A 27898-nucleotide genomic window follows, 5' to 3' on the forward strand; every position below is an offset into this window, starting at 1 on the left:
ACACACACACACACATTCTCTGTTTTTAACTCAAATCTTGATTAACTAATCAGCATCTCTTGGCTACTGCAGCCAGATGACAAAATAAGAACCTTATTTATCCCTTTTTTTCCACTATCAGATGCCTTTACTAGTTGCTATGGAGACTGACTTAAAGCCTTGGAGCATCAGTTTGTAAACTACACCCCCTCATGAGGAAATTATACATTTTTTAAAATCAATCACGAGGTTGTCTTTGGTCGATTTCTGACTCTGGCTCTCAGAGTCAGGTGCATTCAGATGAGCTGATGATATGATGTTGCTGCTGCATCTATTTAAACTCTGTGAAAAGACAGAGCAGACTGGGCTTTTATCTACAGCCAGGGGTCATCTGCTACCTCTGGTTAGCAGAACACACGTTGAAGTGAAGGGATACGGCGAGAGAAGGCTCTCGGTATCTTTCTGTGCTTTGCTTTAACACTGAGTTAAAAGCAACTGAGTGTCCTTCAAAGTTTCTCTTTTCTGTTTCTCTTTTAAATGAGCGTATTTAAAATATTGCCTGTTGCAACTACTTCCAGTGATGGTTTGGGACTTGTTCTTAGATGAAAATAAAAAATAATTAAAATGTGAGAACATAGATTGTGAAGTTTCAATAACTTGAATTAGTTTTACTGGGCTTTAGAAATAAATAAATAAATCCTGAGCACCAATCCTCCAAGTCTTAAATCCCGTCTTTGTGCTGCCGTTCCTCTAGTGTGGAAACACAAAGAGGGAATTTGGAGGACTTTAGACAGCTCAGAGAGAAACCCGCTTTATGTGTCAAAATCAGACTTCAAATAACCATTAAACATTTCTTTGCTATTCTCCATACATACAGTGCTTTGCAAAACTTTTAATACCTCCTGAAAATTTTCACTGTCGATTTTCAACCACAAACTTTACTTTGTCTCATTAGGATGTTGCTTAAAAGACCAAGAAACAGAAAAGGCGCATAAACATCGAGATCAAAACAAAATAAGGGTATGTTTTCTAGAACGGTTTACAAATAAAAAATCTGAAAAGTGTGTTGTGCATTTGCATTCAACCCACCTGATTCAGCACCTTGTATTTTGACTTTGACTGGATCATGGAGCCACAACGTGTTAATAAGCAGTTTTACTGTAGCTGTGGCTGTGCTGTTCAGGGTCGTTGTCCTTGGTAGAAGGTGAACCAGGCCCTAAAACTCAACGTCTCAAGAATCAAACAGATTTCTTTAGTGATTTTCAGAAGTTTAGCATCATCCTTGTTCCTGTCAACTCTGGCATGGCCTGTGTCTACAGAAGAGAAGCATCACCATGGATTCTGCTGTGACGCTGCCACCTCCATGTCTCAGGGTGGCGGGGGGCGGTGAGATGAAAGAGTTGGATTTAAGTTTCAACATCTTTGCTGTGTCCTCTACACGACTCGTGGAACACTGCAAATGGAACTTCTTTGAGCTTTTTTTTTTTTTTTCCCAGCATTGTCGCTCCACCGTTAAGGCCAAATATCTGGAGAGCGCCACTGATCGTTGTGCCGTCAACGCGCTCTGCCACCTTCGCTGCGGTTCTCTGCAGATCCTCCAGAATGACCATGAGCCTCTTGGCTGTGTCTCTGAATTGTGCTCTACTTATCAGTGTAGGTGGGTGGCTGCATCTTGCAGTTGTGCAACACTCTTTCCGTTTTCACATGAGGACTTTTCGTGCACTGACAGATATTGAGAGCGTGGAATATTGTTGCGTAACCTGATACTGCTTTAAACATCTCCACTGCTTTACATCTGAGCTGCCTGATGTGTTCCTCTGTGATGCTGCTTGTCCTCCAACAAACCTCTGACGCCTTCATAGAACAGCTGGATTTAGAGTGAGATTAAATTACACGTGAGTAGATTTAGGTTACAATTTCATTGGGTTGATGTGGATTTTATTTTATTTTTTTTTTGAAGTCTTAGAGGTTAAACACACATTGGCAACACACTTCCAGCTACTGTAGAGGTGACCTTGCCTAACTTTACACATGGATGTGGACATATCATTAGCTCTCTCTAATAATAGCCAGTCAAGTATGTCTTAACCTTGCGCCGAACGTCACATCCCGTCTGCGTCGTTTGAGTGGTGCATTTGACTCTCGTCTGCGACGACTTTCATCAGAGAAAATCTCCCAGGTCAGCACACCGACCTGGCAATTACTGCGGCAGAAAATGTCCTCTTTTTTCCCAGCTTCACTGTTAGCTCCTGCAAGAAAAGCTGTGGGTTATCCGACAGGGTGGGAGTCAACAAATGAGCAGCTGGCGGCGTGTGGGCTGGCAGACGGGCCCTGAGCAATCCGCCTGTCACAATTACAGCTTTTCTTCCACACCTAATGTTTCATCAAAAGGTGATAAGAGGTCAAATGTCCCCCGTGTGTCACCAACAGGGACATTTTACAACGATTCGTTCTGCTAAACGTTGCCGCTCGAAGAACACGAAGGTGGATGTGGACAGAAAGCAGGAATAAGACGATGAGACGAGGCTGTTGGGGTTAAACTGTCCCTAAAGGTTGAGTCGCGCCAACAAGCTTGTGGTGTATCAGTGTTACCGGGTTGCTTTTGAGAAGATCAAGTGAGTGCCACTGTCACAGTTTTTGTCAGACAGATCGGTGGGGCCTTATATTTGCAGAGGAACGGACCCGGAACGTCTGCTCTCTGCTCCTGTTGTGTCCTGCTTGTCCTCACATCCTTGATGTCCTCTGAGCACCGTCTGGGCAGCATGTCTGAGTCACTGTGTCTGTCTGCATTGACCCTATCAGCGGAGACGCGTTACCCGAATCAGGGGCCGCGGGTATACTGAAGCAGCACAAAGAACAGCGATTGAAATTTACTCGCAGCATGTAGCAAATTGAATTAAAGCACCGTTCCCAGTTACAATACAGCAGGGAATAGGCCACCGATGGAGGGCTGAGTGGCTGCAGTCAATTAGACAGTTTCCAAAGAGCTTAATGGACACCATCAGAGTAACAGTGACCGAGCGAGGAGTAATCTGTCCTCTGAAATTTGTGATGAATAAGCCGAAGGATGCGTTGAGTCAGTACGCCTCCGTGCTGATGCAGCCTGGCGGTTTTTCTCATCATCTCAGATTGTATTTAAAAGGGTACATGTGACCCAGTTTCGACCAGACTTTCATGCTTGCTGTAGCCCCTGGATTTCTCTTATTTTACTGAGATGGTTTCACAGACTGTTTGCGTCGCAGAATGCCTGTTTGCTGCTGACAGCTTCTGGAGGACAGCTGTCACAGTGCGGCCATAGGATGCGGTGTCAGATGGATTTAAGCTTGATAGAGCATTCAGCATGATGGGTCTTGTCTTGTTCCGTCTCTTATTGTTTTATTTTTTTGTTCTTTCTTTCTTTGTGCCATATCTCCATGACTTCCACCCACTGACGATGCTCTCCTCTCCCTCCTCTCTTGCTCCTCTCTGGACAGTTTCTCAGTTATCTCTCTAAATGCTCACTGTGTGAACTACGCAGAAATTAGAGCTCTTTATGTAACACGTTGTGTCGTTTGGACTTTTGTGGAAGCAGTTGGAATATGTACCCATCTGTGAAGAGATTCACAAGTTATCTAAAAGCTGAAAGGATGCAAAAGAAGTTTTTTTTTTAACGATAATCCTTGTCTTCTGTTTCGTAACTCTTTGCATGAGACAGCTCAGCAAAGTTTTAATATCCAATATTTTCTGATTTCATTTGCAAGCTGCCATGCTTCCCACAGACAGAGTGGTGTGACTATGTTTCCACCAGGAGAAGTTTCTGGTTTGTCTGTGTTGCTGCAGATGGGTTCATAGCTCCATGCAGAGCATTAATCCATCAGCAGCTTTCCAGAATTTGCTCCATTTCATATAAAAATACACTACCCAGAAAAAATTAGGGAGATTCGGCTTTTGGGGGAAACGTTGGGATGATCCTAAAACGTACAACTGTAACTTAATGTCCAACTATTCAAAATTTTCAGTACTTTTCACACAACTTGCTGCTCTCTAACAATGAACAGTGAAACTGACAACAGATGTTTGATCCATAAATCGACTAATACATTCCCTGATTCAATCGGAGCTGCTGTTTAAGCAGACCTCCTCATCATGCTGTTCACGTTTTGACATCATCTCAGATGGAAGTGACAGCTGAGCCTACAGTGCCACAGAGTGCCAGAGAGAGAGAGAGACTGGAAGAGTCTCCGAAGTGGACGTCCTTTGGCCACGTCCCACACTGATGACTGCTTCCTTGTGTACAGAATGATGAGCGCCACTCAACTCCTGGCGCATTTGAGGGAGGTGAGAGGCGCCCGAGTGTCACATCAGGCCATTTGAAACTGATTGCATCAGTGTGACCAGTGATGACCTATAACGCCAGGACCAGGCGTCGTCTTGGGCGGGCCAGAGAGCGTTTCTGCTGACAAGTTGTTGGAGACGTCAAGGAGATGTTACAATGTTACAGTGTGTCTAGTGAACAGAGGTGTTTTGTTTTTTTTTGCCCAGGGCAACGTTAGGATGGATGAAGTTGGATGTGGATCCAGATTAGATGGAGAGCATGTGTGAACATTAGCTTTCAAGTCTCAGTCTTGAATCATTGAATCTGACAGGTTTTCTTCCAGGATTGTCCTGATTTAGTTCTGTCCATTTTCCCGTTAACTCTGACCAGCTGGTCTGTCCTTCTAACACCAGAAAACAACATTTACCTCTGAACTTTTGTTTTGCCACTCTCTCATAAAGGAAAGTTTTGTGCAGTTCAGGACCAATAGTTTTCCTGGGGACCGTTTCTCTCGTCTGAGCTGCAAATCTCTGCTGCTCCTTCAGAGTCTGGACCCAGTCTGATTGCTGAGGTCAAGGGTCACTTTACACTCCAAAGAGCCATTCATAACCTCAGTCCCTTCTGTGTCCACTTTTGATGCAGCGTGTTCTATGAAATGTTGATATGAGTGGAAGATTATTGGGACAAAGAACATACTGTATTTTCCAACCCAACAGCAAATAAATCGAATGTATGAATTACATTTAGTGTCCTCAATATTTTCAATGAAAATATTGAAAACTGCTGAAACCCACATCTAGTTGGTGCTGTATTATTTTTCAAGGTTTCTAAGAGTCATTAAGGAACGCCCAAAGAGCCACGTGTTGCTCTGTGAAATGTTATGAGACGTTATCGCAGTGGAAGCAGATGAACTTAAAATACTGGCTCATTTAAATTATGTCATTTGTAAAACCTTTTCTTCCACTTCATAATTATGTGTTACATCAGGGGTGTCAAACTCAATTTCACCGAGGGCCACTTCAGCATATTGGAAGTGGCCCTTCCGATTTGTACCTTGTACCTTGTTGACGGTACAAATCAGGAGTGCATCCCTGCTAACACACACCCCAGACAAAAGGTTGACTTCCCTCATTCAGTTCTGTAGAGGCTTATAATGAGTCAATGGTCCAGGTGTGTTAGAGAAGGAATGCATCTAAAGCTGCAGATGGTGGCTCTGGAAAACTAGACTTGGGCACCCCTAGCATAAATGTATAAAACTACAATGATAAAAATAAATTAAACACCACCTCATATTGTTAAATAACTGATTTTATGTATTGAAGTTTTAAATATTACATTTGAGTTTCCATGGATGTAAAATTACTGCTCAGTTTAAATATTACAATATTTAAATCAGTATTTAAAGGTAAGCAAACAAATAATAAAAACAAGTCACATGGGCAGACACTATAGACTTTACGCAAAGATTTAGTCTCAGAGGCAACTGAAATCAATTAATTTAAAAAAATCCTTTCTGAATATCATCTCATGGTCTCTGAACTAAATGTGTCTCTCTGACCGGGAGCTGACAGCGTGTTGAAGAGTTATGGACCGGACGCTTTGGAGCGTCTGGTTAGGAAGCGCATTACAAATATTTGGTTGAAATGGCGCGTTAAATTCAAGTCTCCATTCCAGACCAGAGAAAACTAAAGAGAATGCAACGTTGTGTTAATCCATTTGAGGATGACGACGCAAAAGTTAATTAGACTGTAACATGCGCAGTCCGCTGCTCAACCACTGCGGAAGCGGCTACGCCGCTGCGAAGAATTAGAAACCGCTGGAAGAAACTCATCCAGCGGCTTTAACAAATGGAGCCTTCTTGGTGCACGTTACCCAGGAGAGCGGCGCTCTGGAGGAGCTGCAGACGTAACATCTGTCCGTTTCAGAGAAGCGAAACCACGCAATAAATAAATAAATAAATAAATAAATAAATAAATAAATAATCCTGGTAAAAGCGCACACCGGACCGCACAGCGTAAAACACTCACAGAGTTCAGTTGATCTGTTTGGATCAGACAGATCCAACTGACTGATGAATTAGCGCAGATTTTTCTGCAGATTTTATTTATGTTGTCGGTCAAGATAACAGATAACAAAAAAAGTCTAGCGCGACCTGCCGCCCTGACACCAACTCACACACATCTTCATTCACAGTCTTACTTGTAAATCGATTTTTCTTTTCTTGGACGTTTTGATGTTAGCTTGTGGATGCTTCAGTTTTATTCGCTGGGAAAATCAATAAGCAGCTTGAGGTGACTCTGCTGCTCTCTAGTGGCGGGAAGCCGTAATGTTGGCTGTTAACAATCGGAATGCATTGTGGGAGATGTAGTTTGACCTATTTTAAGTCAATCATCGGCCTATTAAATGCTGGGGGGGCACATAAAATGACATTGCGGGCCACATGTGGCCTGCGGGCCTTGAGTTTGACACATGTGTGTTACATGGTTTCGCTTTATCACATAAAATCCTTTGCAGTTGGTGGTTGTGGATACTTGTGCAAAGTACTTTATTATTGTGTTTTTCATTGAGCACAAGCCCAGGTACTTTTCTTTTAAAGCATTAAATAAGTATATTCCCATCCTGCATGTGCTAAAAGAGAAAGTCATGTAAATGAATGAGACTGAAGATGATAAGTGGATTACATAAGCTGTGGACAAAGCCAGACTGATCCCAGGTTTACAATCCTGACAGCAGCTTCAAACCAATCCTTTCAAACTATTTTATTCCAGCAGTTTCAGCCTGAACAAGAGGGAAGCAGAGAGTCAAGGTTTTTAAAACAGATCCAAGATCACTTCAGCTTTCTGTAACACATCATAGAAATATTTTCCTCCGTCTCCAAAGAGGCAAAGACACTGAGGAGTGATATATCCTGCCGTCTTTAATGATTCTCCAGCTACAGGTCATCATTGATTAATTGAAATTTCACCTGTGGGGCCTGTAATAGATTTTATGTGCTAGTCAGACGCTGTGGCCTTTGCATGACACGTCTCTAATTGCTCATCAGCCTTTTCTCACCACCATACACCCGGTGCTCCAGCATTATCCATCACAAACACACATACCATTAAGGGCCACTTTTCTTCTTCTTCTTCTTCTTCTTCTTCGCCCGTCCTGATACTCGGAGATGCAACAGCTTTTGTCTTTGCATGCTGGAAACTGACCAGGGCCCGCTGTTGTCAGGGAGACACGTTCTGTTTGGGTTTTGAGGAGCGAAGGATGAGATGCTCTTTTTCCCCGCACTGGTAAGAAGGCCGATTGGAAGGATGCAGACAGCGGGGCCACACTTTACTGTCACACACTCCGCACACTCTCCTCCCACAAGCATGCTCAACGCTCTCTCGTACGCACATCGGCGGCACACGCACACATCCTGATGTTTCGACTTATGCGGTATACACGCTCCAGCACTTGGTTTTTGTTTATTTGCTCTGCTTCTTGCTTGGCTCTGCAGACGTAGTGTTGCTCTCTCAAGCCCCGCCTCCGCATTTAAAACCAGGATTTGGATGACAAAGAGATACGAGATGAGAACACAAGCTGCTATTTTTAGGCCACGAGATGTGAGGCTGCGACTGAAAGCGGCCGCCGTGCGCCTCTCATATCTTCAGCTGCCTCAATTGGGATTGAGCTGTGATGATATGCGTTGCTAAGGGCAGGAAAATGTGCACTGTTTACTTGAGAAACGCAACAAAATGGGGATTGAAATAGCTTTGGATTCTGATAAAGTTACGGTGGGACCTCAGAGCCGACGTGAGGTTACACGAGGCCACGAGCAGAAATACATTTTTGTTCAGCAACACGTTGTCGACCATTGCTGCACCAATTTGTGGTGATTCTCACATTTAACACAACTTATTTTACAGGTGACTAATGAGGCAATAAAGGATTATATTGATTGAACAGCAGGTTATTTTGCTCCTCCTAATTCTAACCTTTCTGTTAGCCTTGTTGCTCTTCTGCCCACTTCAGGTGTTCTCGCTGGTTTCCAAAATGTAGCCATAAGAGCATCTGTCTCAAATGATTTAGCTGCTACTTTTAAAAGGCATTAGCAGGAACTCCGTCCTGAAAGAGTCACAAAAGTCAAATTAGCCTCATGACATGTCAATAAAGTGAACTCGTCTGAAGAAGAGTTTTTGACCTTTTCAATACATTAAGCAAAGCACTCAAAAAAGAGAAAATAATTATATTCTATTTGGATTATAACTTATTGGAATAATCAACATCTACCAGTTTGCTAAAGATTATAGAGGGAAAAAAATCACTTCTAGTGTTAACTTTTAGGTAAAACAGCCTTAATGACTTATCATCTATTTGCTAAATCGTCAAGGAAATAGGTTTTTATGGTCCTGTTCAGATACATAAATTCAGGAAAAATTTTTTTTTTTGAAGGAACATTTTAGAGTAAAAAAAGAAAACAAACAACCTGGATATTCATCACTTTGGCCAGAAGAACAGTAAAGGCACTGCAGTGTGTGGTTAGGATAGAGAGACGGTCACATCAGCTCCAGTAGAGCTCTCTCAGCTGCTGGCAAAGGCTTTTGGGATCTCCAGATGTGTTTTACAACACATTGAAACACAGTCACTGACAGATGCTGAGCATGTTGGGCCTGTGGAGAGAAGCAACACTCTTTGCAGGAACATAATAATCATAGCTGGACTTGGTGTGGGCCACACAGTGTTAGAACTTTTGCTTTGCAACAAGAAGGTTCTGGGTTTGACTCCTGGCCTGTGGTTTCTCTGCGTGAAGTCTGCATGTTATCCTTGTGTGTGCATTGTTTCTCTCTGGGTGCTCTGGCTTCCTACCAAAAAATCTGAATGTGAATGTGCCTTGCCCAATGACCGCTGAAGATAGGCACCACTTCCCCATAACCCTGCAAGGATAAGCAGCTTGGACAATGAATGGACTTGGCGTAGCGTCTGATGCAAAACAAACATCTGATGTATCATCCAAACATCCCTATGTATCACTTTGTATTTGCTAGTATTGCTAGTCAGTATTTCAGTAGACATGCCTAATTTCCACTAACCACCTACTGAGCAATTCATCCCCCAGTTTTTAGTCTTTCCTTGTCAGATCCTCTTGTTGTCCAATAATATCTACTGTTTCCTCTTGTCTTCTTGAATTGATTTCACCGTTTTTTGTGTTTCCTCCTTCTGTAAGTTTGTTAACCTTTCTTGAATAAATTACTTTCTTGCTTGCATCCCGGTCCTCCGCTCCGCTACTAATTAATAACAACAACAAGCTAAAAGAAGACAAACACATATTTTATTTGGAAAAACAAAGTGAGAACAATGTTGCATTTCTGCTGAAATACTCAAAATGGGCAGGAGAGCAAAGACTATACAAATATTATCCATTTAGAGACTGTTCATTCAAGTTTGGAGAGTCATCTGTTTGAAAGTCTTGTACAAAATATTTGTCCCCAGTAGGAGCCTTGCTGAGCACGTATTGTGTATTATAAAGTGGAAAAGATTATGTCTCCATGGGGAACATTAAACTGACCATCTAAGTATGTTTCAGCTCTGACATCAGAACAAAAGAAGAAAAAAAATTGATTTGAGGAGGATTTCTTCAGAATCTGCCCTGAGAAAAAAAAAATAGATCTATTACTTGTTAAACTGTCTACAGTGAATTGCAGTAGAATATTTCACCGACTCAGACACAAGCAGCTGAATATTTTTAAGTTAGCTACAAATGGTTATTTTATAGCTTGACAAATATCTAGGTTTTTCTCAATAGATCGATTTGTTAACCTAGTCTGTGTGAATTTGTGCTCTTTTAGGGTCCCAAGGTCAGCAGGGGGGGCAAATGGCAGCAGTACTGTCTGCCATCTACCCTGAGTCACTTCTTAATGGTGCTGGATGTCTTGGAAAGAGAAGTCGTCATATTTACACCTGTTTTCTCACCGTCCTCTTCCCCATTTTGCCTGCAGTCGTTCCGTACATCTCTCCTCCACGCCTCATCAGCCTCATTACCATCCCACTCATGTGAGACTGTTTCTTCCTGTTGACACGGACCCATAAATAACTTCTTCCAGGCCCGTTGAAGGCAAATTCATTCTCATCAGCGTGCCGACATTATCAGTAACATCACCACGCTGATCATCGCCTTTTCCCTTATCTTCCGCTGTCATAAATTATCAGCTGCATTACGTGGGATGAGCAGCATGCTGGCATGAAAAGGACATTTTTGTGTGTGATTAAATTTCTCCTTTTTGAATTCAAGTTCTGGTGGAAAGGAGCAAAGCTACAGAGAGCAGCATCAATCAAAAATCAAATCAATTTGTGTTTTAGTGCCATACGTGTTGGTCGTATCAGCTTGTCGTTTATAGTATGTCAGGCAGTCTGCATGTTGATATTTTGAAAAACCAATGTTTTGAAAAGCCAATACTATACAACAAAAAAAGGTTGAATAATCTGACATGAATTAAAGTGCATCAGTCAGCAACCACTGAAACGCATTTAATCTGAGCAGCTTTCAAAATCAAGGCAGGGTTTCAGCAGAAACTGTGATCATGAATGGATTATAATCGCTCTCCACTCTTTCAAAGACATACACTTTTATATATTGCTTCCAGATTTATTGCCACACAGGGGCTGCACAGTGGTGCAGTTGGTAGCACTGTTGCCTTGCAGCAAGAAGGTTCTGGGTTCGATTCCCGGCCCAGGGTCTTTCTGCATGGAGTTTGCATGTTCTCCCTGTCCATGCGTGGGTTTTCTCTGGGTACTCCGGCTTCCTCCCACAGTCCAAAAACATGACTGTCAGGTTAATTGGCAATAAATAAATCTCAATATTCTCCTTGAGTGTGTGTGTGTATGGTTCTTTGTCTTGTCACTGGAGATAGGCACCCCTCCTGACTCCACTAGGCATTAGAACCACATCCCAATGTAAAAGGATTCCTCCAACTCAATGTTAGAGAGCTGCAGCATAGAGTTACCAAGTCATTAGGATCCACTTACATGTTAGAAAAAACAAACATGTGGAGCTTGCTGAATTCTATAGAGATGGAGAAACTTAGAGCAAACTTTCAGAGATAAATGCTCAAGGTGGGAGCGGTATTAAGCAAAGTGAATGCCTCTTATGAGAAAAACGTGTTTCATGCCCTCTGTTAGATACAGTCACTGGGAACCTTGCTTACTCACTGAAAATGCCTGGAGATTTTAAATAATCTCTACAAAACTCATCATCTAAATTAGTCAGTATTTTCTCTTTTAACAGGAGAATAATGACATCATTTCTTCCATGCCCATCTTGGGCCCTGGACTTAAATCCAGCAGAAAACTTTTACAATAAGCTGAGGAGTTTATACATGAGGGGAGAGATTTCACAAAGAGGATTAGAAAAACATGCAAAGTATCGCCGCAAATCAAGTAGAAGTAACTTTTTCTTACCAATCAGTTACCTTTCAAAACACTTACAAAGAGGCAACCCTGAAAGCTTTTATACACCAAGAATAAGTTGATCAAAGCTTCCCTGCTGTGTCTCTTCACATCAAACTTGTTGGAGTAAAAATAGTACCACTTGCTAAGACTTTGCTGTTTTAAAAAACTTTGTTGTTATGACATGCTGAGTCAGTTTTGCTTCATAGTCTCTCACAGATCGGCTATTAGGAGGAATTGTTCCCTTTGACTAACTGGAAAACCCAGATCCAGATCTTCCAAAGATGTGAGACAGACCAACGTTCCCAACACTTCCAGTGCTTCCAGTTTTTCTTAATTAATTTTTCTGTTTAATTTAACAGTGGGAACAATGTGCAGAATTAAAAAATCATTTTTCTATCGAGAGCATAAAAATGCTGACCAGTGTCGCCCATAATAAAATCATCAGACTCTAGAGGAACACACTTTTCCATTAATAATACATTTGCTGCATGGAAAAAGCTCAGAAGCAAACGTTTTCCTGTTTTTCTGAACTATTTTGTTGAGCTGCAATGTAAATAACAAGATTGAACCTTACATGGAATATAATTGTGAGTAAAATATTGTGAAATTGGTGTTGAAAACAGAAAACTAAAACACTTGCTCAGTGATGAAATCCATTCGCCCATTTTCTGTGCTTGCTTCATGCTTGCAGCAGGTTCACAGAGCAGCTGGTGCCTGTTTCCAGCGGTCACTGGGGAGGAGATGGGGTGCACTCTGCACGAGCCGACTGTAAATCCCAGGGCAACACAGAGACACTCCAGGGCAAACAACCACGCATTCATTCATAACGTCATTTCTAAATGCATTTTTAGAGGCCAGTTAACCTAACATGCATGTCATTGGTCGGTGGAAGGAAACTGGACAGACCTGTGCTTGCACAGAGGGAACAGGCACAGAAAGGCTGAGATTTGGACCGCCCAATCAGATTACTGCCAACAGTGCTGCTAACCACGGCACCACCATGCTGACTGATGAAATCCTAAAACTCCTTTCCAGTAATTGTATTAGAGTAGCTGAAATGATTGTTTCCTGTACGGTTTCCACTGTCTCCACAGCATGGTAAGCTAAATTAAACATAGATGAGTTTCATCTGAGCCCACGGCAGTCTCAGAAAGCCAAGCCGCTATTAAAGCAGAGCTGGTGGTGACTCTCTGTCTTGTTCATCCCTTGATCCTTCTGCCTTTTTCATCTTTTCAGCATTCTCTCAGGCTTATCCTTGTTTTTTATTTTTTATTTTCAGCATCTGTTTTTTTTTTCCTCCAGAAGATCCCTTTCCCCTCTCCTTCAAGTTTCTGGCTCCCTCTTTTATCAGATCAAATATTTATGAATTCATTGGCTGCCGGTTGAGGCTGCTGGCGTGGTTTAACACAACACTTATGAGAGTTTTAGGAAACTCACCATGAACAGAAGTGAGGAGGATCACAATGTTTTTGTTGCTTTTAATTGCATGTTGAAACTCACCATTATCAAACAAGACATTAAAGCTGAATGTACCATGGAGAACAAATTCTGATATAGCAGTGAATACAGTAAAACTGTTGCTTTTTCTTCCTTTAACTGACTCAGAGTGATTAGTTCTGTCTAACATCGGTCATCGTCCTTGAATGTGTGTAGCTAGGAGACCGAGTGGCGATTTCTTCTCAGTGATCACCAAATGACTTTACATGAAGAAGGCGAAGCTCAGGGAGTCATGTCAGCGTCAGGAATTCATTCACTGCTCACTTTCTCTGCAGCAGAGGCATCCAAAATGTGATAAAGAGCCAAAGAGCTTTTAGACAGGAACGCGCAGTGCTGTTCAGTTAGCTGCCCACTGTAATCACTCTGTTGTGTAAGTATGTGAACCGCATTCTCTGAGAGGTGCTGCAACAACAATAATGCACGGCTTTTACAACGCAAACAAAGAAACTTTCTGAGTCATTTCAATATTTTTCAGTACAAAGCTCAGATCAAAGCTCAAACAAAGCTCAGATCTTCAAACCACATCAATCAGCAATCTACCCGAAGTTACTTAAAGTAGTGTGGAGTAGGAGGGAAATGAATGTCTGGTTGAAAACTAACAAAGCACATTGTCATAAACACTCTATCTCCGTGGTGAGACATAGTGGTGGCAGCATCATGCAGTGGGGATGCGTTACAGCGCAGAGGCTGTTTGTTTGTTGTGTAAATCCCACTTGCTCAATAAAGTTTATTGTGAGAGCGGACACGGAACCATTATGGAAGCAGATTACAAAATAAGGGCATTAAACTTCCAAGTTAAAAGGACTTAAGTAGAAAACCAAACTGTCAACATATTTGTCAAACGTCAGTCGACTTAATATTTACAAAACATCCAAGTCAATTAACGTTTCAGAATTTATCCAGAAAATGAATTTACGGGAAGCTAGGTGTGCTAGAGGCTTTCAAAGCTATAGCAAAAACGCTAGAAGTTAAATTAGCTTTGCTATTAGCGCATTAGCGTAAAGCCGCCACCACCACTGGCTAAAACTGTGAGGATTTGGTTTTCTGTGTGTTAATTTAGTTCCGTGTTGTCCCATCGTCCCTTTGATTGTCTTCCCTGTGTATTTAATCCCACCTGGGTCATTCTCTGAATTCGGTGCATTTTGTGTCTGACAGGTTTATCTAAAAGATTTTCATATAATTCAAACCACATTTTTTGAGAAAATCAAGAATCTGTATCTGTGTTTCCCTGATGTGCTTGTTGTGTCATTAGCCGTGTACCTTCCCAGTGCCACCAGTGTGTTTGAGTTCTTACCATTCACCTGTGCTACCTGGATTTCTGTTCACCTTCCTGTTTATTATTAAAATCATCATTTCTCACAACAACTTGGGTCCCGCGCCTCCACCACCAATACAATCATGACAAAAACAAATCTAAACCAAAGAAACAGCATCAACTAGCTGACAAAATATGTGTGTAATTTTTTTTATTCTAACATATAAAACTTTAAAAATTAAAGTGGTTTTTTCTTAAATCAATTTTGGACACACTTTTGTGTTTTTCTCTGTCATTCAGGAATGGTTGGATCTGCGCTGCAGAGGCGTCCGCAACGCCAACGCTTACATCCTGGTGTACGACATCTGTTGTGTGGAGAGCTTTGAATACGTGAAAATGATCAGACAGCAGATAGTGGAGAACAGGTACACTCACACGTTTCCCCTCCCTTTCTGATCTACATCCTTTTCACTTCATTGCTTAAATAAAGCTGCCTCATCTCTCAATTAAGCGCCAGCAACAAAGCTTTTTAGTGTAACAGTTGCAACAAATATATGTTTACTCTTTCTGTGGTGGTATCTTTTAATTTAGCACCATCCTCCTTGAAAACTGAGCCACTTTGTTTTGACATTTGATGCAGCGCTTCTCCACGAGCGCTGTCTAAGGCAAAACCAGCAGTTTGAAGATTATGTGGGGGATATTTCTTCTTTTATTTCACATGAAGGGAACAACGGGTGAAAACCAGGGCGATAAAATACAGATCCAAAGTCTCCTGAACGGCTTTGTGTCAACATACGTGAGGCTAAAGGGCTGAACATCAAGGATCAGAAGAAAACATGCTTTGTTATCCACAACACTGGCACACCTGAATATATTTCCATATAGAGAGGGACTTCATTTGTTTGCCGTGTAGTACATGACCAAGCTGCCAACACAAAGTCCATCCTCCCCTCCATGTTTATAGTGGGAGACAGAAACCCATTATAGGCAACGTGCAGGGTGTATGTCAGAGGAATCCCAAGCAGGAGAGGCGTGTTTTCACAGGACACAGATCCCATGTCAGAATGAAAGAGACTCGCCAAGCACCAGGCGGGGACCAACCCGGTGTGGAGTTCATGAATAATGGAGGTATAGAGGGTTTCTCTCTCTGTAGCTCCAAAAGAACAAAATGTTGGGTTGAAATGATCTGACTCTACAAAAATCTGCTGGAAACCAGAGCAACGCTGAATTTCCTCTCTTGTTTCTGCTGCCCTCTAGCATGAAGCCTTCCTTTAGTTCACCGAAGCATCTGATGGCACTAGGTCCCTTCCCACATGGTTTTCATAAGAAGACATGAATCCAAACACTTCCACGTAGATTGTTTCTCTCCCTCTGAGAAATCAATGATTTGTGAGATGATTTTTAGTTTACGTGAGATTACTGAGCACTGCCTCAGGGCTTGAAAAATGAACTGTGCATCTGTCTCTTTTTTATGCAATGCTCTCTGTCAAGCTATTGATCTGTGAAAGCAGGTGTGGAAATATGCACTCACATGCGAATCATTTTCAGAGATTTACACCTAATTCGGGACAAAAAGATCTTTACTCATTAATAGAAGAAAAGATAAATTAATGATTCATCAGTTTTTGCAAGATTTTACCTCTGCATAATCCTTGCAGTCATTTAAGCAGAAGATTTATTATCTGATTTAAAAGCTTGCAGAGGATTTCACTCCACTAATTCTCCAAATCCGTTTGTTAACTTGAATAAAATGTGTAGCTCCAGCTAAAGTAATGCAAAAGGATTTTATTGCATTGAATTAAAATTTATTCTAAGTAATCTCTATTTTAATTATTTGACTGACACAAAGGGTCCCTAAGCCAGCAACAAGATTCTAGTGATAATGTTTCGACCTGAGAGCCTACAACACAGGTTCTTGGGTTGTGCTGCAGGACTCAGATTTATAAAATCCAGCTTTGGTCCGACATTTACATGCAGTAATCTTCAGCATGAATTACTATAATTTGGGGTTTATTTGTCTTGTTTGTTTGTTTTTTGTGGGAAACATTGATCCAAATTTAAAGATTGGGGAAAATATTACGAGTATTTGCCTTTTGTGCTGCTGGATCGTAGCCAGGTTACAAGATGAGCTTAAAGATGTAAAAAAAAAAGATTGAACAGGGCCAGGAGGAAAATAAACAGGCATTTTACTGAAAAGTGAAATAGAAAAACATTGAAAAGTGAAAGAAAAATCCCTTGAGATTATTATGGGCCCCAGTGACATTGAAAGTCAGCAAGACTGTCCAGATAACAATCTTTCTTATCAGTTTGTTCTTTTTGGTGCTTTCTTGCAAAGAGAAGTACATCTTAAAGAGTTTTTTTGTTGTTGTTGTTCTTTAAGCTCTTCTCTTGCAGATGTTGTCTTTTGTTTTTAGAGTCCAAAATGAAAAAGTTACTGTCTTGCTACATCTGATCTCAGCTGTGTGTGATGGTTGATGCAAGTGGTCAAGATTGTGCATCTTAGCTGTGCAATAATATGAAAAGACAGAAAGCTTTTCTGCCTTTGCCACAATGGGGTCATCATGACACTGTGAATGCCTCACAGAAAAATAACATGAAAATGATATTAAACCTTAACCAGAGTCTAACTTTTCAAGGCGAGTGGTCTGAAAATGTCTACTTTATTCTTTGTTTGGTGCTCCTGTTTTATTCCAGTCAACCTACAATGTGGTTATGACTATCCAGCACAAAATGTGAATACTTGTGTCAACCTTCATGGTTTTGGGATTGGGCTGAGGAGTGTACAACACAAAACCAGAGAAACCAGGTTTTATTTTGCAGTCATCAACAATCTTGTGACATGATCCTGGTTTGGTATTTGACCACTGTTCTCATCAGAAATGATTGAGTTCGCTTGTTGGCATGGACCTGACTTTTAATCATAACCTGTACATTTTCATTATGGTTGAGGTCATGGCTGTTTGAGAAGGTCTATCCTGGTTTATCCATTCCAAAACTAGTTTTCATTTTGTGTTTTGGGATCTTTGTGCTGTTGGAACCTCACCTCACCTTGGAGATAGTCTTCCAGGCACTTTGTGAAATGGAATACAACCACTGTCAACCAAACAGCTCTAAACAGTGTGGTGCTGCGACCACTGTGCTTGACAGCTGGTGCGTTGTTTTTAGGTTTAAAAGCTTTATATTTACCATCTCACTCATGTCAAATAGTTTCATTTCTTTCTAGTTTGACAATTGAACTAGGAAGACATTTGGGGAAAATGTATTTTTTCAATTTTTAACCAGTCTTAAAAGAGTCCATTTTAGAGCATGAATTTTATTTTTGTTTTGCATCCTTTCAGTCTATGAAGATGTCAAACTGGATTCACTTCAAGCAGCTTCTGGTTTATGGATAATAATCCAATAATTTGGATCAAATAATTGAATGTTTTCACATCTGGGAGTTCCAGCAAGACAAAGATCCCTAAAGGAAACCAAGAGGTTTTAGATTGTGCTTAAACACCAAGTCTGTGCTCAAATTCATCGCCAGATTTGTGCATGGCATTGAAATCTGTCTGCAACTTGCTAAAATATATTAAAACCTCTAAATGTTGTTCTTAAAGTTCACAGAAGCGCTACCTTGGATAATCATTTTACCCTAAAACAATTACCTTAAATAAATAATTTAGCTTGAAAATTTACATGACCCCAACGCTGAAGATGAGTCGATTCAAACGTCTGACTGGAACTGCATCCTAAGGCCCAAATGTACTTCATTGCTTGCCATATGTTTTCATACCCAGTAACACTGTAAACCGCCTACTACAGAGGGAGGGCCCTTGAGCCAATGTGCGCGCCACTCTTCCTGTCCACCCCCACACACCTCAGAAGATGGGCACACACACACACACACACACACGCACGCACACGCACACACACACACTACACAGTGACAACAGGTTTGACAAACATCAAGCTGATAGCTGTGCCTTTTGAAACCAACCCCTCCTTTTTTTCCCCACTTCACATTCTCCTTCAGGGAAGGCAGCAGCAGCGAGGTGCCAATCCTAGTGGTGGGTAACAAGCGGGATCTGCAGAGGCAGCGCTTCATGCCCCGCAGGGCCGTGTCAGTCCTGGTGAAGAAGACGTGGAAGTGTGGCTACGTGGAGTGCTCTGCCAAGTTTAACTGGCATGTGGTCCTGCTCTTCAAGGAGCTGCTGGGCATCGCCGTGGCACGGGGCATGCGCCAGAACCATACCTCCACCCGTCTGCAGGGGGCGCTACAGAGGAACCGGTGCACAGTCATGTGACCCCGAGAGCTTCCTCCACCCCTTCTCGTGGCCGTGGTGGAGCAGACCCTGGAGAAAAGGACTCTTTATCGTAATGGCTGGAAAAATACCCCGTGGCCTCCTGCTTAACTGAGCTGATTTTTCATGAGGTTTATTTGACTCTGCGCTGTAACAGACTCTGAAATTCCACACATGCTCATCCAACCACTTCCTAGTCTAATCCTGTGTAGAAAGGAGGAAGCCGATAGAAGCAACAGCAACTTGAGATCCAACAGAGTTATGTTTTCACACATCAGCCTGAAGGCTAAACATTTCAGGCCGGGTCTCCGAATGTAACACGACTCATACATCAGGTCTATAACCGGGTCGGACAGCATGAAAGCTGTGTTTGTAAGACTCAAAACCAGAGAGGCAGCAATATTATTGAGTCTTCCTTTTGGATATGTCATATTCAGGATGGTGAAAAGGCACAAGTACAGATATGACGCATTAGGATTTACTTCGAGATACAAGGCCAATAATCCACAATAGAAGATGACAAAGATAAAGAAAAAAACAAAGGTGCACGTCACTGAATATAATCAATAAGCTTATTAGATTCAGTGATTTAATTCAAGAATGAAAACCCATCTATCACAAAGATTCATTACACAAAGAATGATATATTTCAAGCGTCTATTTTCTTCAAATTGGAGGATTCTGGATCCCTGTTAATGGAAACACAAAATTTAGTTTTTAAGAAAGTTTGAATATTACACAAGAAAAAAAATGCAATGCAGAGATGTCAATCTAATGAAAAATATGCCCTATACTATACAGTAAAGGCATTCAGTGCTTCTTTTTGCATAAATTACAGTATAAATGTCAAACGGCATCGAGGTTACCAACATGTGGTTCTGCTAAGGTGTTGAGGAAGTCCATGTTGCTCTAATAGGGACGTTTCACTTGTCTGCATTGTTGGTTCTTGTGTCTCTTATCGTTTTGTTGACAATACTCAGAAGTTTCTCTTTGGAGTTTAGGTCAGTCGCATTTTGATTATTTAAGCAGGTATTGCTATTTTTAGCAGTGATACCAATGCCAAGTCCTGCTGGAAAGTGAAATTATCTCCATCGAGCTTGTCAGAATAGGACATTATGACTTTGGATTTAAGTAAACACAGTGGACCAACCCCAGCAGATGACTTGGCACCCCAAAATGATAACTGCCTCTGGGAACTTCACACTGAACTTCAAGCATCTTGGATTCTTTGCCTCTCAACTCTTCCTCCAGAATCTGAATCCTAAACTTTCAAATGAATTTCAAAATCTGCCTTCATCTAAACAGAGGACTTTGGATCAGTGAGCAACAGTCTAGTGCCTTTTCTGCTCAGACTAGACATGATGCTTCTGTCAGGAGTGGGCTTATATGCTTTTCTTCTTTTGGACACATGATAGTCCACGTCTTGAGTACCCACATATATGACTGGAGACTCTTGAAGCATTAACTTCTACTGCTGTCTACATCTTGTGAATCTGTCCTTAACTCTTGAATGCGCTTCACTTTACAATCTTCTCAAGGCTGTGTGAAAAATGTATCCGTTCTCCACGCTAAGTTCTTGATGTATGAGGTTGAAGAAGAGCCAGTGAGTTGAATTCATGAATTCCATTTATTAATACCAAAATACAGCTGGTCTATTTTTTCATGCTACCTTTAGGAGTTAGCAGGACAAAATGGCAACAAGCAACAGTTGGTCACTTCCTTTGTTAGCCTCTGTCTAAACTTCCCTTAGCTTTGAAGGTGTTTCCTTCATTTCCTTTAGCTTTAACTTTGCAACTAGTTAAAAGAGATAAAAGAAAAACACAGAATTATTTATTCTCAACAGCTGAAAGATATTTCTTTTGCTTATGCACCGTTCTCAGTCACCCTTTGTCATTACACTCAACTTTCCATTAAATGGTTGGATGCAGCCGTTCTACGAACAGCCAACCTTTTCGGCTTACTTTCCAGTTACTGTTTGTTGAACAACGATCACGACCACACCAAAACATTTCTGTGTTAGAAAATTAATTTTTATTGCTGTTTAGCTTACTTCATTTTTTGAGAAGCAAAAGTTTCGATTTTTATTTGATGTAAGCTACAATCAACCAAATTAACCAAACTAAATGCTTGAAATATATGATACGGAATGTAGTGAATCTATATAATGTACAAATTCCACTGCTTTAATCGAATTGCTGCAATAAATCAAATCTTCTAGAAAGGTTTTCTTCAAATGTACATAGATATGATTAGGTCTATTCTAGGTCTGATGAATTAGCCTGCAATAGACATTCTTTCCCTGACTCTGTTACAGATTAGGGTTAAGGTTGGGTATTTTAAGGTTGTCTTGCAGCAGAAAACACTGCAGTCCCGTATTATGACAAACTGTGCAGCTTTACACTACTGTCTGCCCTCACTCAGACTCTGTTTCTGCAGAGTATATTGAAACTAGGGACGTAGGGACATGCAGGAGCATAAAATAACCTGTGCTAGCATCGTGGTGTGTATGTATGTGTGCTTAATGTACTGTAATTGTGGGCCCTGACAGATGTGTGGGGACCAAAATTCTGGACCTCAGTGGACGCTGGCATCCCCATGATGGTAGGTGTTAAAGTGTATGCAAGTATCTGTGTTTGGAGGAGAGGGCAAGCCAAGGCAAAGGGAGGCGGTTTGATAACTGACTTTCAGGCAGGTAAAGGACAAACAAGCAAGATAGGGAAACAGATGTTGATGCTTTGGATTAGAATGGAGCAATAAACCCCTGCAGCGATGCCCTCAACCGACTACACACCAATATATCATATTGAAAATGCCTCTTGCGGTCGCTGTAATCTCTGTGCAATGCACTCTTGCATCTTATAAAAGTGCATAAACACAGCTCAGTGGCTCCTACATGTACCATCCAGGATGCAAATGGATCATTACTAAAGCTTTAACATCACTATCGGAATAGCGTCAAAATGGCAATGTTGTGAGCAGCTCTTATTTTCTTTTGACTAGATAAAGGTAGGTACTTTGAGAACACATCTGACAAATTTGTATATAAGAAAGGCTCCAGAGGGATCATCTTGCATGCTATTGTTGGTAAAATCCAACAGGTCAGGGTTTAATTGCACTGATGTGAAAATGTGATCTTGTGTTTAATTATTTTTTTGTACTACATGGTTTCCTGACTCCACAGTGAGCAGCTGAGTGTATGAATGTTATCATTTTTCAAAGGCATGTGAGAGCACAAGCTCATGATTTCCTCCAAATGTAGTGCTAATCCTTCAGTGGGGCCAGATGGTTGCATTTTTTGTAGTAGTACAAAAAAAAACTGAGAGAAATATGTAGCAGAGAAATGAGAAAGCAACTGTGTGTAGCATGAGTTCCCATCCGTTTGTGTGTGTGTGTGTGTGTGTGTGTGTGTTTCAGAATAAAAAGGGCTACTGTTTGTTTCTGTTTTTTTCAATCTGAAACCTTGTCTTTATTTTTAAGGTGTTGGTTCTCTGAGTATTTTTTTTTTGACATATGATGAATAAATAAATGCATTTGAGAACGCCAATCTTGTTTGGATTACTTCTCCATCATTTGCAATGATTGTGACAAATTAAGCATAATTATGACAACAATGCCATCTTGTGGTAAAGCAATGCTATCTGGAGCCAGAGCAATGGGAGACAACAAACTGAGCATCTGATGAAAACCTGCCTGACATTCATATCTGTCTTTATTAGTCAGGCAGACTAGATGATCATTTTGTTACTTGATTTGGAGAATTTTTTTCATTAAAGTCTTTGCAACGTATTATTTTTTCTAACTTAATTCTACTTTAGACCTCTTCATGGTGCCGTAGTGGATTAAATTTCAGTAATAACATATGATTGTATACATAAGGCTTGACAAAAATGTCCTCTATGCATATTATTTTGTAGATATAAATTTAATCGAGAAGAAGTCAAGTCTTGATTTTTGAATTATTTATCTTTTCCCTCTTCATTAAGACCAAGTGCGACACAATCACCTCCATTTGGGTTTAGATATTTTCAGCTGTAATGTGACTTCAGCTTCTTACAAATTTACATTTAGTTGAAATTAGAACAGATTTATTTCTACAGTTGGTTAAATAAAACCACTCAAAACTGTACTGATTCTTACCGGAAAGCAGATCATTTGCAGAACAGAGAACCCTTAGGCTTGTTATTGAAGAAAATGTGTGACTGCTTCTCTCTTTTTTTTTGTTATATTTCCATGTAGCAAGAAGAATGGTTCAAAGGCATAAATTATAATTATGATTTGTATGTCCGGGATGAGTGTACGTAAACTTCTGACATTAACAGTAAGTTAATAAGACAGAAAAATGTAAAAGTGTACCATCACCTTTGCATTGTATTCAAATGACAAATGGCAGAAGACCAAGTGCTGATAACTGATATAATTAATAAATAACTTTTAATGGCAGTGAAACCTTCATTATGGGTTAGTACAGGGACAAACTGTACTTTTCCCTATATGGCGTCCTGAAATGTCTTCAAAAATACATCTGCGTGGTGGTCACCTGACCGACTTGAGGTTAGGAATCAGAATCCCCACGCACGTCAAATGTTTATTAAGAATGTGTAGATGCACCGTCACGTGGTGCAGCTCTGAATCATAGACTGGACCTCACGGAGCTGTCGCTCCCATTCAGGCGCCGGGGCTCGGGCAGCGAACACCAGCGGCCGCTCCCTCTCAGAAACGCTGCCTCAAACAACTTGGATCAGTCGCCATGGCGATAACTGCTCTTTTACTTATGGCTGCAACCGCTTACAGGGAGAGCTTGTAGGGAATTTCCTCTCTGTTAAGCTCTGTGTCCTGAATCCGCAGCTGTCTGCATCAGCAAAGTGTCTTGGCATCACTTCTCGTCCTTCCTCCGGAGTCATGTGAAAGGGGTCCAGGGTGGTTGCTCTCGCCGTAGACCGAACCCTCCTCCCCGTCTGCGAGGACGTTCTCTCCCCGACAGCCGCAGTGGCGTAGTGTCCCTGTCTCCGCTGCCCCCTCCCCGGTTCGGTCCGGTTTATCAACCTGCGCCTCTTCGGCGTACGGCGGAGCCGAGGATGAGCGAGCAAGGGAAGGGCTCGGCATCCACCTCCACCGCGGCCCCAGCTCCGGGGTCGGACACCTACAAAGGCTGGCTCTTTAAATGGACTAACTATCTGAAAGGGTACCAACGGCGATGGTTCGTCCTTAGCAATGGCCTACTTTCCTACTACAGGTAATATATTTATTTTTGTGTGTTGGAGTGCGGGATGTGAACGCACACAGAGTGTCATATTTCTGTCGGCGCATCATGACAGCTGGCTCCCTCAGCTGGCTAGCGGCGGGCTAAAGCTAGCTGTCAAAAGGGCAGTCTGTTTACTTCCAGCTGACGGAGGGCGTAGTGTTTTCATTTTGGCTGAATGTATGTAGGCTGTGGATAACCTGAAACAGACAGAAAGAGACATGTATATCTATAGCAGCATGTCTCCTAAGATAATATTAATGTCAGAAAAAATAAGGTTACCATAGATACAGACGTTAGCAAACCAAGCTAACCCATTAACCCCCTGTCCTAAACTGTCAAGAGCACTGAAAATAACTTTTAAACCCCATTTGTTTAGATAACATTCTACACTACTACACGCCCCCTCTCAGTTATTATTGTTGCATCATATTAAATTTAAGTTTAATATTTTTTTTGTTTTGATTTTGCTAAGATTAATTTGGGACTGATTTTTATTTATTTATTTTTATTTTACTGTCACATACATTTTTCTAAAAATTAAAAGGGAAATTCAAATTTGTTTGAATTCCCTGTATCGTAATTCACACAATTTAGGAAGTAGATGTGTTGCTTGTTAAATAAACGTGGGGCAGAGATAAAACTGAAACAAGACTGATATGATTTCAGTCTAGACAGAGATAAATAACTCAAAAGACAAAAATTACATTATAAAGATAATTTAAAACAAATCCAATATAATATTTTAAAAAGCTCAACTTTACAAAATCTTTTTGTATTATCCTTCATTCAACCAAGAAGTCCATTGAGATTAACAGCATTTGAAAGTGAGATCTGGCTGAGAAGGCACCAGAACTAACAAGTTAGAAGCTAATAGTTTCTCATTGGAATCGAAATATGACAAAAAAAAAAAAAAAGATGTAGAGATGCTTCCCTTTCCCACCTGTTGCTGTACACCTTTAGTCAGCCTGCTGAGAAAAACTACTCTGGTCCTGTTTGAAATATGACTTTCTTGCAGTTAGGCTGAATTAACTTCATTTGTCAACAACTTAGAGTTGACTGCAAAATTGTCCTTTTTGTTTCTTAATTTAGCTTATTTTAATAAAAAAAAGGGTCAGATTTATTTGAATTCTCCCTGCCAGATTTAATTAAACTGAAATAACAAAACAAAGGTTTGCCTGTTAACAAATGAAAAGTACATAGAAAGAGATCAAACTGAAAAATAACAAATATGATTCACCTAGAACATCATTTTAGATTAAAACAAGACTGCCAAGAACCCACCTGATGCCACATAGGCATCAGGTGGGTCCTGTTGTCAAGGTATAACAAAACATATTTATTATAAAGTTAATACCATTTTAATGAGATGCCAGAGAAAGTGCTGGAGTGTCCACAGTTTGATACTTTGGAGACTAGCAAAGTAAAGTGCAACCTCCTCCTTACCTGATGTGCACACTTATATTCAGCTGCATATTTTCTATCTCTTTTAATATTAGAATAGCTTAAACTAAAGGTAAGATATTTTGCATAGTATGCAAAGCACTGCAGAATTTTGCATGCATTTATAGTTTATGTATCAAACTAAAAATAGCGACATGATAATGTCATAGTTATAGTAAACATTATTTAAACTTAATAATTGTTGCCTTTTTTGCTTTAAATAAATGATCGTTGATCATGATAAAACAAAACCTCTTGTGTATCAATGAGTGACAGTGGTTTATTTTAGTAGTTATTTAGAATGACTTCATCCACCTCAGTTCAATTTAAAAAAAATATTGTTCAAATATTTGTTCAATGTTATTCAGGTCAGACTTTCATAATAACTGGAAAATGGTGTCGGCTAGTAAAAAGCTTGATTGATTTATTTATATTTGTAGATATTTATAGAGCCATGTTACTTTTAAGGTTCCGTTCATTTATTGCGTTGCCTCCCTTAACTGAGAGTAGCTGCTTCATTGTCTCAATGTAATAAGATACGTGACTTTATGTTGCTGCTAATCATCATTCTGCCTTCACCCCATTCTAACAGCTGCTTCCTCTTGCCGAACATCACCTATACTAGAGACACACCTGTGACTCTCTCTGGTGAGAGAGTCATGTTTCTGCAGGCATGGATGTTAGTAGTTAAATGTTGCTTAGACATGGGAAAAAAAGAGATGACGATCTATGTGACATCCATATGAGGGTCAAGTGCTTATTCAGCTCAAAAGACTCCTGTTTGTCTTGTTAAAATTTACTTTTAATAGGACAACTGTTAAAATCATCAGGTTAATGTACAACCTCCACGCAAAAATAACTTTCACATTAGAGACAGAAGATTTTTTCACACACAGCTTTCAAAATCTTAAATGTGCTAACTTTTGACTTATGCTTGATACTTGATTTTTATCTACATTGTACCACTAGGTTGCATCTCGCCCTGTTGTTTGTCCTAAAGTATTGTAACACTTATAGATTTTACAACTGAGGTGCACTTTAATTACTATCCGCAGGTTTAAATCATATGAAATATATGACTCTGATAAAATAAACATTTAAATCCACACAGAATGAGAAACATTATCTGCAACAGTTGTTGTCCTGCCTCATCCAGTTCCCTAGTTAAATGATTCCCAGAGAAGGAAGAAGCAGCTCAGTGGAGGAAACCTTGGTCTGTTAGTCAAAGCTGTGCCTGGGAAGCTTTGAAATGGAAATCCCCAAAAACTCGCAATTGTGCTGGGACCTTGGCGATGAAGTAACACAAACGACACAAACACACCCAGAATAAGTTTTCTCTTCAAAAGTCAGGTGCTGTAGTTGTTTATGGTGTTTTATAGTGTCATTCTGTTAAACAAGAAACTACCTATTGTTCTTGCAGCTACCCATTTAAACCCTCTTCATCTGATTCCATTCCAAGTATTGCCACCTGCCTTTTTGTTGTCATCAACATGTTATTTGGTGGAGCAGTTGCACAGCCAAACTCTCCTGCCTGTAGTTGCGGTAAAGTGAAAGATACCTGTTGCCTCGCTCAGCATTAATAGTCCATTATGTTATAAGGTGACCGCCCCCTCTGAAGGAACGCTAACCTGTCAACGTCTGAGCACAGACGCGCTGAGGCGTACAAGTTGTTCCCTCCGCTGATGTCTTCCTGGAACGGCCGCATTGTGTGTGTGTCTGACTCTGGGCTTTGTTTGCCTCTCTGTGAGCCTCCTCTCCCTGACTGTCTGTCACTGGAGTAAAAAGGAGCAGAGACAAACGTGACAACACGTTAATTAATGTTCTTTCATCTTATGTCATAAATGTCATAAATGTGTTGCGTCCCACATGTACCCTTCTTTTCTGCACATGCTCTCTATGTGTCATTTTACTAGACTGAGAGAAAGGGAGAACATTTTGGATTAAAATAGAGATGCAACTTTTAATTTTTGAGTAATAGCTGCCCTTGTTCAAAAACACAAGGTTCGGTTGTGTAACAGACCTTCAGTAGAAAGCAGCCAGGATGCTCTCAGTTTAATCGAGCAAGATTCCTGACAGAGGAGCAAAACTGACTGATGCTCAGAGAAGGAGAAAATTGTTTATGTGAAACCACCCAAACCTGAGATGTTTTAGTTTCATAATTGGCTTTTACCATCAGTCTACAGTTTGAGCTTGTTACTAGTTAAGATACTCCTCAGATAACTAGCAGATAAACTAAGAAGTCTAAAGTATTCACACAGGTTTTCATATCTGATCAACTTTTTCATGTTTCAATGTATTTTATGCAATAGCCAAACATAACATATTGTGCAACTGTGAAGTTGCAAGTTAATGACACATTTTTTAAAACCTATTAATGAATTGGGAACAATTAAACATATAGTATTCACTTTTTTAACACTCAAATGCCAATTACTATAGATTCCTTTTTGCTAAAAAAATTACAGCTGCAAGCCTTCAGGTTTTGTCTG

General features: G+C 40.6%; 2 protein-coding genes across 5 annotated transcripts in view; both read left to right on the forward strand.

Annotated features, from left to right (window-relative positions):
• Positions 1–22043, forward strand: part of rasl10a (RAS-like, family 10, member A) — a 23444-nt gene extending 1401 nt beyond the window's left edge. The window contains exons 2-3 of the mRNA XM_007572077.2: positions 14745–14869; positions 18460–22043. Coding sequence (XP_007572139.1) covers positions 14745–14869; positions 18460–18730 — 396 coding nt within the window. The 3' untranslated portion in view covers positions 18731–22043. The remainder of the gene's footprint in view (positions 1–14744; positions 14870–18459) is intronic.
• Positions 22044–23222: 1179 nt separating this feature from the next.
• The window catches only part of osbp2b (oxysterol binding protein 2b), a 49402-nt gene continuing 44726 nt past the window's right edge, over positions 23223–27898 (forward strand). The window contains exon 1 of one of the 4 annotated variants that reach the window (XM_016681824.1): positions 23223–23960. In XM_016681824.1, coding sequence (XP_016537310.1) covers positions 23803–23960 — 158 coding nt within the window. In that variant the 5' untranslated portion in view covers positions 23223–23802. The remainder of the gene's footprint in view (positions 23961–27898) is intronic. The other 3 variants (XM_007572078.2, XM_016681825.1, XM_007572079.2) reach the window with 3 other exon arrangements.

The sequence above is a fragment of the Poecilia formosa genome, unplaced genomic scaffold (assembly GCF_000485575.1).
Source record: "Poecilia formosa unplaced genomic scaffold, Poecilia_formosa-5.1.2 Scaffold295, whole genome shotgun sequence".
Lineage (NCBI taxonomy): Eukaryota > Metazoa > Chordata > Actinopteri > Cyprinodontiformes > Poeciliidae > Poecilia > Poecilia formosa.